Source organism: Schistocerca cancellata, chromosome 12 (assembly GCF_023864275.1).
Source record: "Schistocerca cancellata isolate TAMUIC-IGC-003103 chromosome 12, iqSchCanc2.1, whole genome shotgun sequence".
Lineage (NCBI taxonomy): Eukaryota > Metazoa > Arthropoda > Insecta > Orthoptera > Acrididae > Schistocerca > Schistocerca cancellata.
Window position 1 is genome coordinate 127,963,131 of NC_064637.1, and position 21,678 is coordinate 127,984,808.

Here is a 21,678-nt window from a genome sequence, read left to right on the forward strand (position 1 = left end):
AATTAAAGACACCTACATTCTTTTTTTCTGTGCCATTTGGCTTGCTTAATCAAAAGCGGCAGTAACCAAGTAATACATGAAACTGATCCAGGTAACGCAAATATGGCTTTATAAATCTCTGAACAGTAACGGAAATAAGCCTCTTATGACTCCACATGTAACAAGACAGAACCACTGATGTGAGCAGTACAAACTGGAAGAACACAGAGAGGATCCATTAGTGCTGCTTCTCACATACGTAGACACAAATGACTGGCGGAAGGTGCCATAGAGGTTGTGCCGTGCACATGCCTCCCACAGGCGACCTCCAGCAACCGACCTGCACTGACAGAGTTGTTAGCTGATTCAAGCACACATGTGCGGTGAAACCACATTTGGGGCACTTACACCCAGCATGCATAGTAGCAGGATACAGCAATCACTCCCTCATGCAATGTGAGTGCACAGGTAACAGAGGAGAGACAGGCGGCCCAATGAGAGCCACATCCATTGGATACAGAGTGGTGGCAGCCGCTGCCAATGGTGGGGGCGGGATGATGTGCCGGGCAGACACCAGAGCTTTGGACTGGAACACACAGTGACACAGGCAAGCCGAAGGATGGTGGACCAACATGGCGTCCAGTGAAAGCACCAGAGAGGAGGGTGCCATCGCCAACTCCGCATCGCCGTCAGCAGGCAAGACCCATTGTGGAGGAGATGGGGCCAGATCTACTGGCAACGAGGGCTAACACAATGATGGTGAGGGGGTATGGCCGGAGCAGCAGGGTGTGGCATTGGACACAAGGCCAGTTATGGACTGGCACCCAGCACTGGGAAGCTGGAACCACAGGGAGGCATTTGGAGGAGGCAGCCAATGGGGCAGGGCAATGCACATGGAGGAGACAGCCAATGGGATGCGGGCACCTCGACAGCAGGTGACAGTGGGCTCGAGGCAGAGGCTAGAGGGGCGGGCTGTGGTGATTAGGGCCGCACCCACAAACTGATAGCTTCTGGCAGCAAGGGGGGATACAACTCATCTAAGTAGCATGCCACCAGCCTGTCGGCCTTATGGATGTCACGAAGAAGGCACCCCTAGCCATGGACAACAGTGGCTGGTGTCCACTTGTGCCAGCGACCAAACTATTGCTCCCTCACTGTTGATCCCAGCATGAAGAGGCCAGACAGATCCTAACTGTGGCAGGTATGGCACAGGTCGCAGGGATGAGCATGCGTTTCTGCCAGCCGTGAAGCAACTCAGCCAGGCTCCGCTCCCCCATAGGTGTGAAGCGATGGGTGCTCAAAAACACAGAAACGCATCTTCTGATGAAGAATTCACAACACACTTTTTCATTTGGAACTTAGATGTGTTAGTTGTTCTGCCTCGCCATTTGATTGAGGGTGGAATGGTGGAGCCATAACATGACAAATGCCCTGATGGGAATAAAACATTTGAAAGGTGTGAGAAACACACTGAGGCCCATTATCGGAAACTAAGGTACAATGCATCTCCTCAATAGAAAAAATCTTCAAAAATGTACAAATTGTACCTCATCTGACAGTGACACACTCTGAAGAATGTCAGGAAACTGTGAAAACACATCCACAATCAAGAGCCAATAGGAATTCAAGAAGGGACTAGCAAAGCCTACATGAATGCATTCCCATGGCTGGTGAGGAACAGATGAAGGGGACAGAGATGCCCTGGGAGCTGCCTGTTGTCAGGCACACTGCTCACACCCTCCGACAAGGTGGACAATTTCACCATCAAATCCTGGCCAAAAAATGCCTCTTAGCTACCAGAGTAGCAAGCGAAACTTCCCAATGGTCCTAGTGGAGAAGGCCTAGAACCTTGTGCCATAATATGACAGGAATGACTACTTTGCGAGAGAGGTCTACTGTGCACAACAGCAAAATGCCGTCAAAAACACAGTGGCGATTCTGTAAGGAAAAATAGTTGAGCAGGGGGTCTGAAATCTGACCCAGCAGTTTATCTGGCCAGCCCTGTTCAACAAACCAAACCACCAGGCCGGTGGCAATGGCAGCTGCTATGCGCAAGCTCATAATTGGGAAACCCATGACCGTGACCTGCATTTCGGTATTGAGATGGAAGAAAAGCAGTTATTCATTGGGATCATAACCCATAAGAAGGTAGGACAAGGCAGCTGTATTGGCATGTTTAGATGTACATTGAAAATGGATTTTGTAATTGTAGCAAGAAAAGAACAGTGCCCAACATTTTAGGCAGTGTGCTGCCTCGTCAGGCAAGGAAGTGTGAGGATTAAACAATGGAACCAAGAATTTATGGTCAGCAATAAGGTGAAATTTGGAGCCATACAAAAAACCATGAAATTTCCAGAGAGCATAGACTATGGCAAGAGCCTGTTTTTCCACCTGAGAGTAATGTTGCTGGGCTGGAGCGAGAGATTTAGAGGTGAAAACAACAGGTCGTTCACAGCCGTCAGCATATCAGTGCTGTAGGATCACACCTAGGCCATACTGTGAGACGTCAGTCACCAAAACTATGTGATGCTCCAGAGAGAACATAACTAAACTGGGGGCAAGAGCAATTTGATTTTTCAGCATTTGAAAAGCACGTTCACAATCAGGACTCCAGGAAAAGGGTACATTCTTGCATAACACGGCATACAGTGGGTGAGCCTGCTTAGCCACCCCGGGTAGGAATTTATGATAGTAGACCGTCTTTCCTAGGAAGACTTGTAGCCCCTTTGTAGACAAGGGGTGAGGCTTAGAAGTAACAGTGGGGATGTGGTATGACAGGGGGCGAACTCCATTCCACAAGACCTCGAACCCAAGTAAACAATGCAAAGTTGAGAAAACTGATATTTCGTGAGTTTACACTGTAAGCCTGTGGACTGTAAGACAAAAACAAAGTGTGAAAATTTTTCAAGTCATTGGCTGCTGAGGAGCCCATGACAACACCACCATCCAGATAATTGATGCAACCTGGGACAGGCATAGTCAGTTGCTCTAAAAAGCATGGAAAATAGCAGGAGAGCTAGCCATACCAAAAGCAAGGTGCAAATATTGACACAGACCAAAAGGAGTATTCAAAACCAGAACTAACCCAGATTCACAGGAACCTGCAGATCCCCTAAAGACAAATCCATTTTAGAAAAGTATTGTCCATATGATATTTTTGCCAACAATTTCTCCTGGCATGGTAGATGGTACGTATCCACAATCAACTGAGTGTTGCCATTAGTACTGAAGTCACCACAGAGGCAAAGATTCTTTGATGGCTTATGAACTACAACCAGCGGAGATGACCATTCATTAGCCATAACAGGTTGCTCCAGCCATAGAGATTGCCCAATTCTGCTTTCACTTGATCTTTCAGGGCAACAGGGATGGGATGTGCATAACAAAAACAAGGCAGAGCCATGGATTGTAAACAAATATGAGCAGAAATATTCGTAGCACACCATATAACTTCTGAAAACAAGTCCCAAAACTCCTCATACAGTGTTTCTAACTGAGAATGTGGTACCTGATCAGACACAAGGTGAACTGTGCCGGTGATAGAAAATTCACATGCCTGAAATGCGTCCATCCTGAACATATTCTCAACACCAGCATCATCAGTCGCCAAAAATGTTAATAGAATGAACCATTGACTTGTAAAAGGCAGGTGCAATAAATTGTCTCAACAGCACAGTGTTCTGTTTGTTATAACTGACCAGCTTCTGCATGACCAGTGTCAGTGGTGGCAAACCTAAATTCACATAGGTTTGAGAAATCAATAACATAATTGCAGCACCTGTGTTAAGCATTGGAGTCACACAGTTTACATCCATGCCCATATCTTGAGCAACCTTCAGTGAATGACACATAGAGATAATGTGGCCTTTCTTCTGGCAAGCATTACAAATAGCCCAGCACTTATGGCACGCTGAATGTTCATGCTGGACAAAACAGAAAGGTCAAGACAGAAACAGAGATGCTGATGCTGGCACTGTTGCAGTCGTCGCTACTTGGGCAGCCTCAGTCTGCTCAACACTGGGCCCGCATGTTTACCACCACCACTTCCGCTTCCTTGTGCAAGCTACCTGTCATTGTAGTGGGCACATCTCGTGACACTGCTGCCACATCGATCCGTGCTTGTTTGGTCACACGCTGCCCAAGAAACTTCAAAAAATTGTGCTCTTTGCAGCACTTCTGCCAATGAGGGTTTTCACAGAGTAAAGCCTTCTGGTGCACTTCCTTGTCCAGAGCTAAGCAGATAATTGTGTCACGTACCATAGAATTTGCATAAGAGTCATTATGGGCATCAGTAATGAATTGACACTTACGGCTAAGAGTGTGAAGTCTGGCTGCCCAGACCCTGTATGACTGGTACAGTTTCTTGTGACATCAGTAGAATTCAACTTGTGGAATTATGACAGAGCTGAAGTAAGTTGTTCAATAAGAGCAGGTAGCACAGTGTCCATAATGACTAAACCTGACAAAATCACACTTAAAAGACTGCACACACGGAAACCATTCCATCCTCATTGCCAATTGTGTGGTAATCGAGTAATACACGAAACCTATCTATGCAACTCAAACGTAGCTTCATTCTTATACCTCTGAACAATAACAGATATAAGCCTGTCGTTGCCCCACACCCTACAAGACACGGAACAACTGATGTGAGCGGTATAAGCTGGAAGGGCATAGAGAGGGTCTGTTAATGCTGCTCCTCGTGTATGTAGTCGCGAATTGCAGGCAGACAGTGTGGCGGAGACCGTGCCACACGTACACTTCCCACTGGTGGCCTCCGGCAGCTAGCCCACACTGACACAGTTGGTGGTCATTGGAGCACACACGTGTGGTGACACCACACTCGGCGCACTCACTCTCACGTGCTCTAGTACCAGTATAAAGCAAAAACAGTGTACTCCCTGTGCAGAATATTCTATTTGAGTATCAAACACTATGACTATAACTTGTGACATATGACAATTATCAGCGCGAGAAAAACAGTACTGCAGCATTTGTAACTTTATAGTGTTGAAAAATTATGTTCTTTCTCTCCTGTTCACTTTCATTTCTGCCAGTGTAAAGATTTGTTCACAGGTAGAAATAAGTGGTATAGAACATTGGCAAATCATCTGTGAATAGTAGTTCAATACATTTGACTCTTCACTATGCCGTAAACGTGGACTCACGTGCTATACATCTATATGACAGTACCCCACATACTTCTTCTTCTTTAATGTATCTGTCACATGGCCGGTTTCAAATGGAGGCATTACAGTGTATCCTGTTCTGAGCATCTTCTTTAATCTGTTGGTGTGTTCATCCTCTTCTAATGTCATCCATCATTTCAATTCTCTTCCCACCTCTTTCTCTCATTCCTTTCACTTTTCCTTCAATAATTCTTTGTTGCAGACAATTCTACACAGTATATGTCCCACCTGACACAACAGTTGAAAGACTGACAAGCACTTCCATTTGACATGCACGAGCGTCCATTTCATCTGGATAAACCAATGGCTAATTTAATTCTGACACTTTATTTTTCACAAAAATCTAACATAGTATGCCTGTTTTGAAACTCTGTCATCTCATTCACGTACACAGACACTTTTAATCGCTTCATCTTTTGAAACCAAGTCCTGTATGAAGGACAGTTTTTCTCAGTGCTTCCTTGTCACCTAGAACTCCAAAAACTAAGGTTCTCACAAAGCTGATGTTTCTATTGTTCGTAACATTGCAGGCGCAGCTACCCAACAACTCTTGAGGTATTAGATAGAGGTTCCTGCAATGTTATGAATGGTACAAAGAAACACTAGCTTTATGAAAACTTAACAGTTTGTGGACTTTAAGGCTAGAAGGAAGCCCTGAAAAAAACTGTTCTGTATATAGGGTTTGGTTTCAAAAGACAATGTGACTAAAAGTGATATTGTGATGTTAAGAGCAATACAAAGAAACACCAGCTTTGTGAATACCTTATAGCTTTTGTACTTCAAAGAAGCTCTGAGAAAAACTGTCCTGTATACAGGATTTGGTTTCAGGAGATGGCATGATGATTAAAAGAGTCTCTTGGACCCATATCAATAATGTGATATTCATTTTGTGAACTTTGGTAATTTTTCTTTGGGTTACATCATAAGTGTCCAACGTGAGGGCCATATGCAGCCCAAAGCAAGTGACTTTGCAGCCCAAGAAGTGAGCATCTATTACACAATTGGAAAAAATAAAAAAATCCTTAACATTCAGTTTGTGGAAAGTTGTGATAAATTGAATATTTTCAATCTGAAAATTCTGCCACATGGTGCTGTTCTCTCATTGGTTTATCCCACTTTTAACATCACAGGCCGTGCTATTGTAGAACACCCAAAGTCTTGTTCTTATAACCGGCTGACCCATCTGATGTGCTGGTCTGTCATCTTATGGCTACTTCAGTTGAAACTGTGAAACTAGGGATTTAGAGACATAATACTAAAGAAGGGATGAAATACACAACCGTACTTTACTATTTGATGCAAGAATTTGAAAATCGATTACAATGTTTTCAAAAAAATTGATCATAATTATGCCACACCTTTTAAAAAGAATGTAGATATGATACCAGAAGATTTTCAGATGGAGTGAATTGAGTTGCAGCCTGACAAGAAAAATTTGGTCATGTATTTTTGTTGGACTTTACAAATCATACTTGTCCAGAGATAAATATCCCTTGCTGCACAGTCATGCATTATATATGTCATTTTGCTAGGAAGCACATAATGTGTGAATAGTTATCTTCAAAAGTGAAGTACACAAAGCATAAAAATAGATCCAAAACACCTTGAGAATTTCAAAGACATCTATCAAACGTGATATTGATTGATACTAAAGTTTCATAAATCCAAAATCAAGTGTCACATTAATTCCATGATTAGTAATTAGTAATAATTAGTAATAAAATTATTAATGAAATACATTCCTGGGTTACAGTATAGTGTCTCACTTACTCAGCTCTGTGTAACTCCCCTGGGTTACATTCTAGTGTTTCACTCACTCAGCTCTGTGTAACTCCTATCATAATTTATACACTAGTGTCATTTGACACTAATATTTGCTTGCACATTAAATCACTTTTCTGCCAGCAATGTCACACACGTTCTCCTTCTCACTGATAATAAATTTAATTTCTTAGATCACTTTCCATACTTGCAGTATGAGATAACAACACTCATTATGAACTGGTCTGTTCCCGTATCTAGTCACTAGACTGATTGTGAGTGAATTCCTGCTCCTGCCTGGTCTACAGATACTCTGCGAAGTATGAGGGACATTCAATAAATAATGCAACACTTGTTTTCTTCTGAAAGTAGGTTGATTTTATCCAGGATTTTAATACACCATTTTATTCCCCGCTCTTTTGGCTGCAGAACCCTATTTCTCAACATAATCTCCGTTCAGTGCAGTGGCCTTACACCACCTTACTGGGAGGGCCTGTATGCTCTCATGGTACTGTTCTCTCAGTCAACATTGCATCAGTAACCTCCCAGTCATCCACATACTGTTTCTTGCAGAGTGCATCCTCCATTGGGCAAACATATGGGTGTCACAAGGTGCCAGATCTGGGCTGTAGGAAGGATGAGAAAGAAAAGCTCAATTAAGTTTTGTGAGCACCTCTCGGGTGCACAGACTTATGTGAGGCCTTGCATTGCCATGGAGAAGTAGAAATTAGTTTACATTTTTGTGACGGCAAACACATTTCATGAGTCAACATCTGTGTGCAGTCAGCTGGAATGCGGGAGATTGCACAGATTTGCGTAGTATTGTTGAGATGATGACAGAGCTTTGCCCAACAACTCATCATCATGTTTTTGTTCACTGGCTGGTCTACATAGACATACTGCAAGCACCTATCAATATCTGCAGTGCTCTGGTTTCTGCCAACAGAAACTCAATGATAGCCATCTCCTTGGAATGCACCTTGATTACAGACGCCATTTTAAAGGCTAAATACAGAGCTGCCACCTATCGCCATTTGCTAATGACCGTAGCAGTTTTGCGCCCTAAAACCATAACCTATCGCCATCATTCTATAGCGGCTGAAGTGGCAGTATTCCCTGATGCAATACAGCAAATTCCACACTTTTTCGTGTGAAATTGGCGGGGAAAAAAGTTTTGTGTTGCTTATTGAAGGCCCCTTATAGTATCATATGTTACACACTATAAGATGCACTTTTTTCTTTGAAAAACTGCCTCCAAAATTCAGGTGTGTCTTATACTCGAAATTAATACAAAAGTGTCCAGTGTTTGACTTAAATTTCCTTCTAGTGTTAAAAATGACCATATATTTGATGCCGTGGGAAACTATCTCTATCTGGCAACATTGGATTCAGCTGACAGCAACAGTGCACCAATACAACAAACATGAGTTATGGGGATTCACAAGCTTGCTAACACTGTCTCCTTCCTGCTCCACTATCACAAAACCAGAACACTGTTTAGCTTATGAAGCATCATTGCAGTCTACTGTTCCAGTGAACTTGAATTGAAAGTGATTTGTGGTGTCAGTAACAGTGCAATATTTTTGTCAGTAGCTAAATTTACAATGGAAAAAATAAAAGATATACTAAGAACAACATGGAAACAGAGCAACTTAGTGTCATTTTGATCACAAACAGAAAAATCCATTCATGATTGGCGGGCTAGTAAAGAAGAATTGGAAAAAAATAAAATAAAATAGGAAGACTAAATGTGCAAATAGAGGACTGAATGCAAAATTACCAAAGCTAGATGATGACTATTTTCAGGGAGTTTGAAGGTCAGTTCGGTTTTGTAAACTAATAATTTTTGTCTGACTTTGCAATCTTATAATAAATATGGTAAACATGTTATTGTTTTTAAAAAGTGGTTAAATATTAAAGTGCATCTTATAGTCTGTAGCATCTTACAGTCCGTAAAATATGATGTGTATATTTGTCATAATTACATGCCATAAACAATATCACTTAAGACACTGTGTGCAGTCTCTCCAATTTCAGCCAACAGAGGAAGGCTTATGCAATGTCTTGAGTCAAACAAATAAATTAATTAATAGTGTAATTAAGCAGGAATTGTAAATAAATTATGTATATATTTTCTTTTGTACAGTTGCACATCCAGTTAATGCCAATTGAAAGTATTAAAAATAACCAGGGTCTTACCACAACTTTTGGAGAATGAACCATTTATGAGGGTTCTGGAAGATAACACCAGCAAGAAGAGGAATGCAACAGAGACAGGGCACTATTCAAATGTACAATTCAGTCATGTTTCATTTCCTTTATATTTTCTATTATCCTCTGTATTTTGTTGTAAACAATGGCTTCTTACCACATTACTGGAATAATTGATAGTATGTAGTTGACTTACCTACTGTGTTGAAATGATTCTCTTACCATGCTGTACATTTATATTGGTACTGCATTTCAGTATTTCATAACAGGCAATTTTACAATTGCAGTGAAAGGGCTTGAAGAGCAACATACGTTATTATTTAATTTTAAAGTGATGTAATTCAGTTTGCATTGTGGTCAGTAATAAAGAGTGGGTCTGTATCATAATTGCTTTCTTTGTTGTTATCATGTAGTCTTGTTAAATAGTGAAGAACCTAATTCAGAATGTCATTTCCATTGCAATGAATGGTTCAAAAAATTCATGTTAATTGCTCAGATTTAAAGAGCAATTTAGTCAGTATCAAACAACATGCCATTTATAAGGAATGTTGATTTTTTAACATTCTAGTGTGTTTTGAAATTGGCCAAGAATGGAGGAAGAAAACAGTTTTATTGTGATGACCAACACATCTCCTTATTGATCATTATGAATTTATTATTTGCTTAAGCTTCCTTTCACATTAGTATTTTTTCTAACCACATATCCAGTGTTAGATGTAGATTTCATTGTTTTCATGCATGTACTGATCTGTCACATCTGTTTTAGACTCTTGTGATTGGTATCAGCCTTCAAATACAGAATAAACATTTGACATTTGTGTAACAGTCATCAACACTCTCAGCTCATTTATTATTAAAAGCTATAGGTTATACAACTAGGTAATAGACTCCAGAAAGCTATTAATTATTTAATAGGTTCCGTGTACACAGAAGTACACTGAAACTGGGAAAATACTTGACATTACTGTAGCACGTTGTCTGTCGGTTAATACAATCATTGTTGGGTGCCTTTGCTCCCAATGTCTTCTTGAGGTGCTCAATAATTTTGAAACATGTTTAATTATAAGTATCATACTGTGCAATTATGTTACTTTCATCTCTTGCAGAAAAATATCCCCACAAATAACTAGATTTCTGCATTTTATTCACTAGTGATAACCACATGCAACCATTCAAAACTGAAAGTAAGATTTCTGAACCTCACTATGCTATAGTATTCCCCTTTTGCACAATGTTCCTGGGAGCATTTCGTGTTCCCACTTCTCACCATATCAGGGAACGTCCGGTATTGTTTGTTTTACTGGTCCAGGTGTTACAATGCTGGGAGGCATAATGTTGCGTGGGCATTCTGATCTCCAAAGCTTTTCATGCACTACACTCACTGGTCAACGTTATTGTGACACTGTACTCCCTCCTCATGTGCACCTTTTCAGTGCTGCATTCAGCTCTGACTTCATTTTTATGGATGGTATTGCACAGTCACATTGAACAGTTGGTTTTCTGCAATGGCAGTTGTCTGAACGATGGTGGCAACTATGTAGAAAAATAATTCAAGAAATGCCCCTTCCAGTAAAAATAAATTTTGGTTTGAAAAAATGTTTTTATGAGCTTTTTTTCCAAAACGGTACTTACTTTCCAGACATGTCTCATACAATAGTATATTCAATAAATAATGTATTCTCACTTGCAGATATGGATAAATCATGTATTCTCACTTGCAAATATGACAACTATCAGATATATAAGGGAATGACAACCATGAAGCTTTGTGCTGGACCATGATTTGAATTCGGGTTTCCCACTTACCACAAGCAGTCACATTACCATTAGACTACCTGAGCACAACTCACGGACAGACAAACTTCCATACATTGTCAGCAATGTATCAAAACTTCCATACATTGTCAGCAATGTATCATTGCTGTCATTTCATTATACAGCTGATGGTTGTCCATATTCACAACTGAGAATACCTTTCATAATGGCTGTAGGTGCCACAGTACTTTTTCCTTCAGACATACATGCATTTCCGAAGCAACATTGCTTCGTACTTTTGAACAAGACAGGCACTGCAATATCATAAATAATGTAATGGTGCAAGGTTCTGAACTGCTGTGATGAACTCTTGTGCCAAATAAAATCAGCATGCCACAATGAAGCCTTTCAATTTATATTTGATAATCTTGGGCTTACCATCCACATTTTTCAACTTCACCAGACACCTTTTGCAAATGAAAGCCTGCAGATACCTAAATGTGCAATGGTTAAAGTTTTGAGTGCAAAGTGTTTTTGTCCAGTGTTCAGTGGGAATATGACAGTTAATTAACCACACATACCATGAGACAGTGTAGGAACAGGGCTGGCACAGTAAGAATTCTGATCTGCTTAAACAATAGCCTTTATTACAGAGTGATTTGACTGCCCTTTTCTTGGGTACAAATATTATTTGTGACTACATAGAATAGTCCCAAAATATGATACCACCTGTTATAATACAGTGGAAGTGTGCAAAGTAAACAAGCTTTGATTTTATACTGCCATCGACACTGAAGATTATTCTTATAGAAGAGATAATATTGCATGGCTTTGAATCAAGATGGTAAACATGTAATACATTCGTACAACATAAGGCTTACTTAACAGTCACTTATTGACAGGGGTAGTTCATTTTGTCTACTTTCAAGGTTCGTAGTCAGTCTAAGACAAACCCAAGGCAGCTAAATGGTACAGGCACGTCATTGACAACTGTGTGCAAGTGTTCTGCTACATACTTATGTCATACAGCTACAGAAAGTATTGAAATAAATATGGTAAAATTGAGGAACAGGATATTTTATTTTTTGTGCTGTCATTTCACCTTGCAAGAAGTCACTCCCTGATTTGTCAAACATTCACTGAATTTTACTGTGCATAAAATGCTACTAGCAAATTTCAAAAATTGCATTGCGTAATGCAAATGCTTAAAATGAACAGTAACCATTACGGCTACAAGAGGAGAGGCAGCAGCAAGAGTAGTAGTAGTAGAAGCATTAACACAACTGCTGTATCAACACCTACACTGAAGCAGACTGACTGGATTGCAAAAGCACAATTATGGATTAGAATTTGTACGGATAAGATGAATTAGCATTTGTTGTGATGTATGCTGTGTCATGTACACCTTCCAACCAGTAGAGACTGTGGTTTCAGCAGCACACAGTCATGCCTGATGTATTCTAACCAATGTCATATCAGTTTTGTTTCCATATCCGTCTTCTTATTGTCTGCTGCCACACAATTTTAGCACATTTTGCAGTATGCATCAGTCCATTACTGCTTGAATATCTCTCAAAATGGACACGTGTAATCATCTTGCATGGTCCATCATGATACAGAGTTCAATGCCTCTAGAAATGCAGGCACTTTTATGGTGACAAAGCTAATACATCTGGCACTTAATATCACATGTTGATGTACATTCTGTTGCTGTAGTAGGAAGTAATACACACTGCATCATCCATCAACTAAACCTCCAAATATTGTGTGTGTTGTGGGCATAGTTAGAAACCAACCAGATACTGCCTCCGATCGCTCAAGTCCTGGGATATATATTTTTTAAGGATCCAATAGCACAATACCCCATGTGCTACAAAATCAACCAAAGTTTTAAATGTTCATTACATCTCAGTTGTCATGTAAGTAATGCTTCACTGCTAGAAATAAAGAAGTTCATCTCTGTACACAAGTGCAAACAGTTTACTCAACTGTCCGCTCAACAACTTTATCAGCAAAGATCAAACTTTACTAGCAGAAAGTCTTCTTTGTTCCACAGTTTGCAATGAGATAATCAGTAATTACAGTGCAATATGTGTTTCTCATTAAGTTCGACTGTGTTCTGCTCCCAAGCGACAGCATCTGTAAATGGTGGAATGAGCCTGAAAGCACTATCTCCATAAAGTAAGAGAATGCCGAGAGAGGACATGTGGCAAATGTATTTTGCACATTGTAAGATTTTAATCATTTTGGTTACTGTGGAAAAATAACATACCTTGTTCACGTCTGTCGGAATAAACTTTTAGAGCCATAATCAACAATATTAGGAAAAGAATAGATCACTACTGATCGTAAAAGATGATGCGTTTAGCTTTCAACCAAAGCCTCCTTCAGAAAAGAAAACATGCACACACACATTCATGCCAGCAAGCACACCTCACACAGACATGAGTCCCATCTCCGGCAGTCAGAATACACATATTTGTGGGTGTGTGTGTTTGTTTGTTTTCTTTTCTGAAGGAGGCTTTGGCTGACAGCTAAATGTGTAACAGTGTTTTTGTTGTGCCTGTCTGCAACTCAACGTCTTTGAATTACAGAACCACAAGTGTTTCTAATTAGACGAATACACAAAATCCGAAACTCATGAATAACATTTTCAGTCTGCTTTATCATTAGAGTAACAGTGCACAGAACACATTATCATAACATGATATTTTTTATACTTATCCTAGGAGAATGACAACTTCAAACTCAAGCTCACAGGTGACTGAGGGTACAAGACTATTTACATAATAAAAATTAATTCTTTAGTAGCATGAATAGATAGACCACAAACCCATTTACCCAACAAGTCCCATACATACATAGATACATGCAAGAAAGGGCATAAAAGGAGGTGAGTGTAAAACAGAACACATTATTTGTAATTTACACACACCACCTAGTCCCAGGAAAAAGTGTCATTCCTCTTAGGATTTAATTAAAATATGAAGGAACTGCTCGAAGGAAGGCTACAGTAGCTACAGCACTGCAATTTCATTATATAATAGACATACACACACGCTTCTCTACTCCAACGCCGCAAACTTAAATAAATACGAACTATCGGTATGTGCCATTAATTAGTTAAATAACAAATAAGTGCCTCAAAAAAATCACCATATTAACAAATTAATGGGTAACTTCTTAAACAATACCATGGCAAGTGTGCCACGGGAAGGAAGAGGTTTTTCCATTGCACTGATATGGCATAGTGTTGGTACTGATTCAACGATGACCTCCCTGGAAATCAGAATTAATTACTTCGTATGAAGGTGAAAAAACAAATAAAAAGGACTTTTTTTGTAAACTCACAAACAAAGTAATGATACAACATTTACTTCAACTTCAGTTACGTGATTCTAAAAGTAGACTGCATTTGGGATACAAAAACCAGAATACCCCAATAACGTAATCTGAACTGCCCATACTTTCAAACCAAGAGTTTACACAACCATTTCAGAGGATAAGTTTTACAGAGTTATCACACTATGATATTTCTTTAATGCCCTATACCATCTATGCTTTCTTGATATACCTTCATTCGTCACGCCGCGATTTCAGAGGTCGCGCGTCCATACAGTTCACAGGCCCGCCTATAGAGGCCACCTGGGTCGGCCCCATGGCGCGCTCTGGTGAGCCGCCAAAGAACTATTATTTAAGCGATCGCAAACGAGTGCTCTGCCTACTCCGTAACTGATGTATTATTGTTTTCCAGTCAATGCGTTCATTGCTACGCACAACCTGAGCCTCATCATATCTTACTATGTTCCATAAGTCATGTTTGTCCTTGCTACAACATTACCATATGTATCAATTGATTTCTTACCAGTTCACGTATTCCTTATCAGTCCACAACTGTGCAGCCTGGGACAGCATTTTCCAACGAGAGCACAGTTTTTGTACTGTGCCTACGAGCTCACTGAATGATATGTAGGAAAAGATGTTTAACAAAATCTCATCTGGCAAGTCACCGTTGTCAGGAACATCTGCTTCTAACTGTTGTGGATTCAAATTTGTTGCAGACATCTCAGTTTGGGAACGAGTGTCGCAGGCACTTTCTGGAGTAGAAATTGCAATGGACACAGCAACTTCAGATGACATAGTACTGAAAAAAATAGAACAAGCATGCGGAAGTGTGTAACACATTAGAGCAATTATTTGTCACCCCGCTTAGGGAGCAGACCGACCGCTTTGGAACGCTGCAGACTGTGTTGTACCACAGTCTAATTATGTTAGACTGTGGTTGTACTGATAAGGCTGAATATGCTTCGTATTACGCTTTCCTGGAACTGACGTAATCGTGACGTAGTGGCGCTGTGAAGGCGACTAGAAACGAGGCTATCGATTTGTCGATGTCTATGGAGAGGAGAATCTCACAGTTGTAGTGTGAACTCTTTACAATGTTTGTGGTTACTCAACATGGGAAATATTTGTGACAGGGAAGAATATGATTGTTAACGCTCATCGTGTCATTTGCAGGAATTTAAGCTGTCCTCTTAGGTTCCTGCCTAACCACACACTCGTAAATAGCTACATATTCGGAAATAAGCAGAGAAGAATTTGTGGCAAGGAAGAATATGAACTGCTGTTCTGTTAGTTTCCAGCATAAACACACACTTGGAAATCACTGCGTATTCACAGGCACCCAAATATTTATTTCATCCTTCGTTCTCTAATCAGACAGAAGTGTTAAATGAGAACTTATTGTATTACATAAATAACAAAATCCCTGATTGTGTTAACACTAAGACGGAAAAAAATTGCAGGATTGCAAGCCTACATCCTTTCACTCTGTAAACCACGAAGGCTTAATCATACTTTTTTTTAATGGAAAATACTGCCATTTGACTGTTTTATTGTTTAATTAAGTACAACCCAGGTTTCGGACTTTTATGCCATTTTCAAGCATTTGATTTCATGTCTTTAACATATACTGCAGCAGCTTATCTGGCACCAAAGTACCATATGGGACCTTAGCTAGTATTCCTGAAGTCCATGTTATACTCCAGGTCTTCCAAGAAATAATACACTCCTGGAAATGGAAAAAAGAACACATTGACACCGGTGTGTCAGACCCACCATACTTGCTCCGGACACTGCGAGAGGGCTGTACAAGCAATGATCACACGCACGGCACAGCGGACACACCAGGAACCGCGGTGTTGGCCGTCGAATGGCGCTAGCTGCACAGCATATGTGCACCGCCGCCGTCAGTGTCAGCCAGTTTGCCATGGCATACGGAGCTCCATCGCAGTCTTTAACACTGGTAGCATGCCGCGACAGCGTGGACGTGAACCGTATGTGCAGTTGACGGACTTTGAGCGAGGGCGTATAGTGGGCATGCGGGAGGCCGGGTGGACGTACCGCCGAATTGCTCAACATGTGGGGCGTGAGGTCTCCACTGCGAGAGGGCTGTACAAGCAATGATCACACGCACGGCACAGCGGACACACCAGGAACCGCGGTGTTGGCCGTCGAATGGCGCTAGCTGCACAGCATATGTGCACCGCCGCCGTCAGTGTCAGCCAGTTTGCCATGGCATACGGAGCTCCATCGCAGTCTTTAACACTGGTAGCATGCCGCGACAGCGTGGACGTGAACCGTATGTGCAGTTGACGGACTTTGAGCGAGGGCGTATAGTGGGCATGCGGGAGGCCGGGTGGACGTACCGCCGAATTGCTCAACATGTGGGGCGTGAGGTCTCCACAGTACATCGATGTTGTCGCCAGTGGTCGGCGGAAGGTGCACGTGCCCGTCGACCTGGGACCGGACCGCAGCGACGCACGGATGCACGCCAAGACCGTAGGATCCTACGCAGTGCCGTAGGGGACCGCACCGCCACTTCCCAGCAAGTTAGGGACACTGTTGCTCCTGGGGTATCGGCGACGACCATTCGCAACCGTCTCCATGAAGCTGGGCTACGGTCCCGCACACCGTTAGGCCGTCTTCCGCTCACGCCCCAACATCGTGCAGCCCGCCTCCAGTGGTGTCGCGACAGGCGTGAATGGAGGGACGAATGGAGACGTGTCGTCTTCAGCGATGAGAGTCGCTTCTGCCTTGGTGCCAATGATGGTCGTATGCATGTTTGGCGCCGTGCAGGTGAGCGCCACAATCAGGACTGCATACGACCGAGGCACACAGGGCCAACACCCGGCATCATGGTGTGGGGAGCGATCTCCTACACTGGCCGTACACCACTGGTGATCGTCGAGGGGACACTGAATAGTGCACGGTACATCCAAACCGTCATCGAACCCATCGTTCTACCATTCCTAGACCGGCAAGGGAACTTGCTGTTCCAACAGGACAATGCACGTCCGCATGTATCCCGTGCCACCCAACGTGCTCTAGAAGGTGTAAGTCAACTACCCTGGCCAGCAAGATCTGCGGATCTGTCCCCCATTGAGCATGTTTGGGACTGGATGAAGCGTCGTCTCACGCGGTATGCACGTCCAGCACGATCGCTGGTCCAACTGAGGCGCCAGGTGGAAATGGCATGGCAAGCCGTTCCACAGGACTACATCCAGCATCTCTACGATCGTCTCCATGGGAGAATAGCAGCCTGCATTGCTGCGAAAGGTGGATATACACTGTACTAGTGCCGACATTGTGCATGCTCTGTTGCCTGTGTCTATGTGCCTGTGGTTCTGTCAGTGTGATCATGTGATGTATCTGACCCCAGGAATGTGTCAATAAAGTTTCCCCTTCCTGGGACAATGAATTCACGGTGTTCTTATTTCAATTTCCAGGAGTGTATTTGCATGAGAGAAAGCTTTAGGACCACTATAGTCTGTATGATTCCCTCATACAACAGCCAAGGTCAGCCACGTATTGCCTCAAAACACAGCACTAACATCACGTGTGAACAGTATTCTGAGTCCACGAAAGACATTTGGACCAGCAATAAGTTGCTGCTTAGTGAATTGGCCAGCAAGAATGTCTGTTGCTTTCAAAGACTTGAACACAGGAACAACGCGCCGTTAACGCAATTTATGTTTCGTCTGACAACGAAGCTGTTAGCTACCTTAAGAGAGCTGACTTGGATGCTACCTCTAGTTTTTAAGGCATCGGGCGTGCTACTGCTCCGAGACCGGAAGTGGATAAGCGGGCTGCACCTGGCCGACCGGAAGCCAGGGCAGATATTGCAGCAGCATATGTTAAAGACATAAAATAAAATACTCGAAAATGGTATAAAAGGCCGAAACCAGTGTTGTGCTTAAATAAACAATAAAACAGTCAAATGGCGGTGTGTTCCTTTAAAAAATGTTGTATGACTGTTACTCAGGAATATCAAAACCTGTGTGCTTAATCATGCATCTGTTTGACTCAAGTATTGATAATCATAATATTTCTTCAAACCTTGAATAGTTGTTACGTTATTACCTGACAGTTAATGATAAGAGTGACATGTTTGCCATCGCTTTGAAACAGCATACTGCAGCTCTTAAGTACTTGAATAATTGAAATGCAACAGCAAACAGTTTATATGGGTCGTTTACATGGCTTTGCAAGAGTCGATAGTCAAAGCCCACTAGTGACGTCCCGATTGCAAAAAACTAGTGTGAAATGTACCGACGCCGTACGGTCACAAACAGAACACCAACACGTCAGAAGTTTAAGGTCCATGTCACGACACGGCAAAAGAGACCGACAGTAGCGCTCCAAGTGGCGTGGCAGTGAGGAAAATACGGCGCGAAAATCCGTACTCTTGCTTTGCGAGTAGTAGATGATAAATTTTTCATTTACACTTTATGGGTCGGTCTGGCGGTAAAGTATATTTACTTGTAAAACTCAATATTGCCGTTTCGTCCATGTGGCTTTTCTCAAGTCAGTCATCTCCCTGATTAGTCCTTCTTGCGAGTATTGCACTCTATGAATTAAATATTGTTCGTATTTTGCTTAATTTTTTCACTTATCCGTAATATGAGGTGGGATAAATTATTCCATATTTGCTTTTGTTTCATATGAAACAGAAGTTGTTGTTGTAGCTCGGAATTGTGTGGACTCACACATATTTATTACTGCTTACGAATCCATCTGTGAACTACTCGATTTATGTGCACTGTACGTGTGTTGTCACTATTGCCGACATTGGAATAGTACCCCAGCTTTGTACGTGATGGGGAAATCCTGCCTGTACCTCAAGCTTACGTGATATATTGTTCTGATAGAATTAAATTTTCTGTGGGACATATGAGTCTCAATTTTATCTTTGATAGTGACAGAACCTGAAGAAATGAATTAATTATTCCAGTTTTGGAGACCCTCGGCAATAGCGACCATGTGAGAAGCGTAAAATGGCTGAACGTTTGAATTGAAATTTGTGTTAGGGAGGGCATAGGACAACGAGTCCGTGCAGGTGTGCTAGCAACAACGCTGTGGTGGTGTAATGGCTAGAACATCTGCCTAGGAAGTAGGAAACCCAGCTCCAAGCTCCAGCCCTGGAGAGATTTTAATTCATTTCTTCAGCTTCTGTCATTATCTCATATGTCATAAGGAAAATGTAATTCCATCAGATTAATAAATCACTTTATAGCACTAATTGCGAGAATCACTAAATATTTATTTTGTAACTCACTAACATATCGAAAAATGGCAAACAAGACAATGGTTTCAATTTCGGCGGTAGACGGATTGCCTCTGTTCTTGCCTTTCATAGATTATGTCCAGCGATGTCTATACTGGTATGATTTGTTATAATTAAACGTCACTTAATGACATCAGCAGTCAGAGGCGTCTTGAGATCTAGGTTAATGTATAAAGACCGAAATTTCTCGGCTTAATCGTGGTGTTACGGTTTTAACAGTGATGCTACGAAGTGCAAAAATAGCTAAGATTCTGATTCACGTCATGCCAGACCAATTTTCTGTAATGGTTGTATAGAGATCACTGGTTATGTCAAAGTGTCGTGCCACTGGCTACGCAAAATTGATGCGTTACCATTCTTTGAGCAGTAGGTAAGCACCGCTGTGAATGACATTGGCCCTGATATGGACTTCAGACAGATGAACAATGACAGGTTGATACAAATATCTTGATACTTCAAAATCTGACGGCGACATCCTAGTGAAGTTACGAAAGCCAGAACAGTCTTCCAAATTCAGCTCACAAAGCATGTCATTCCCGCCACGTCTTCTATAGTATGTTTTGATCCACCAACTATGACTACGTCGTTTTCTTCGTCTGTTCATTTCGTTACGTAGTCTATTATTAATGCAGCACCAAATGTCATTAATTGTTTCTCTTCACTTGTCATAGCGTATCTCTTGATGTGAATACACAAAGCAAAATGCTCACAATCAGTTCGCCGTAGCATACAATGTTGCGAACAGAAACAATATCTGAGCTCAGTGCAAACGCGCCTTAACCCTTTAGTGACCAGTGGGAACTATAGTTCCCACTTATTTGTTTTCGCTGTAAGTTCAGTGGTAATCCGTGTTCCCACTTCTAACTTGTGCTACCATCTCTGTTAGAGCGTGCTAAATATGTGTAGATTGTCAACGATTAGGCGAAAGCTGTTGTATTTCTACCTTGTGAGTCAATCAATGCAGAAGCGCAGTTTCCGTGTGAAAACTAGCTACTGTTTCGATCGCTACAGCGTTTTTTGGATAGTGTGCTTTCCTTTTGCGTCTGAAGTGACTGGTGATGTATTTATCTACTTTTATATTTACGAGGGAGATAGTATTCGTGTATATTTGCTGGATTTGACTGAAAATTACATAAATATTACAATGTAAGTTAGTGGAAGCAGAAGTGAAGTATTCTGCACATTGGCTGTGGCATAGTATAATAAAATAATGGGAGGAGTGGATAGATTTGATCAGCTGCGTGAACGGTATGCTGTAGGCCGTCGTTCATGGAAGTGGTGGCACAAACTGTTTTTCTTTCTTGTGGATTTGGCAGTTGTCAATTCCTATGTTATGTGGAAGCTACAGAAGACAGAAGCAGACCAGCTAACATTTAGATTGCACTTGGCAAGGCAGCTTATCTCTGGCTTCTCAAGTCGTAAAAGAAGAGGAAGGCCTGTTCATTTTCAAACACCAAAAAGAGGTGTGTCTGGAGTACCAGATGAAGTTTCTCTGGAGAAAGTTGGAACACATTTCCCTACAAAAGGTACAACAAACAGAAGATACCGCCAATGTAGCACCAAGAACAAAGAAAAGAGAACAAAAATAATGTGTAGCAACTGTAGTGTACCTTTGTGTGTAGCACCATGCTTCTCTAAGTTCCATAGTACATCACCTTAGTGAACTCAAAGGACAGTATGAACTAATACAAATATAAATGTAATGTTTAACATGTTTTTGTACTAATAAATAAAGGAAATACATTTTTTTAAATTAGCAAGTGAAATTACTCCAGAGTTTGTTGGGAACAATAGTTCCCACTAATTTTTTTATACTCGAGGTTAAACTCTCACTTTCAAGATTTAAACTATTATTTTATGAACGGTTTCTTAGACCAATAAAGTGTTCATAAAAAGTCTAGAACTTCCGGAAATAATTTGGTCACTAAAGGGTTAACAGACAGGACACTGCCTCGATCTTGTTGCCTGCTGCGTCAGCAGCGCGCCAAGCGGCCAGAAAGTAAAACTGTTGTGTTTGGCGCGATCATGAAAGCAAAAGCGTATAGTAGTTCTTTATTTTGGTTTGTACAATGGTTTTTACAAACGCAATAAATTGCAGCGAGAAGAAGAAGAAGTAGATACAACATCTGTCGTTTGGGAGGTATATACCATCATTTT

At 41.5% G+C, this 21,678-nt stretch overlaps 1 protein-coding gene across 1 annotated transcript in view; it reads left to right on the forward strand.

Moving 5' to 3' along the window:
* LOC126109611 (uncharacterized) overlaps window positions 1-9,189 on the forward strand; it is a 53,773-nt gene extending 44,584 nt beyond the window's left edge. The window contains exon 6 of the mRNA XM_049914656.1: window positions 9,076-9,189. Within this exon, the coding sequence (XP_049770613.1) occupies window positions 9,076-9,147 (72 nt within the window). The 3' untranslated portion in view covers window positions 9,148-9,189. The remainder of the gene's footprint in view (window positions 1-9,075) is intronic.
* Window positions 9,190-21,678: the final 12,489 nt, after the last annotated feature.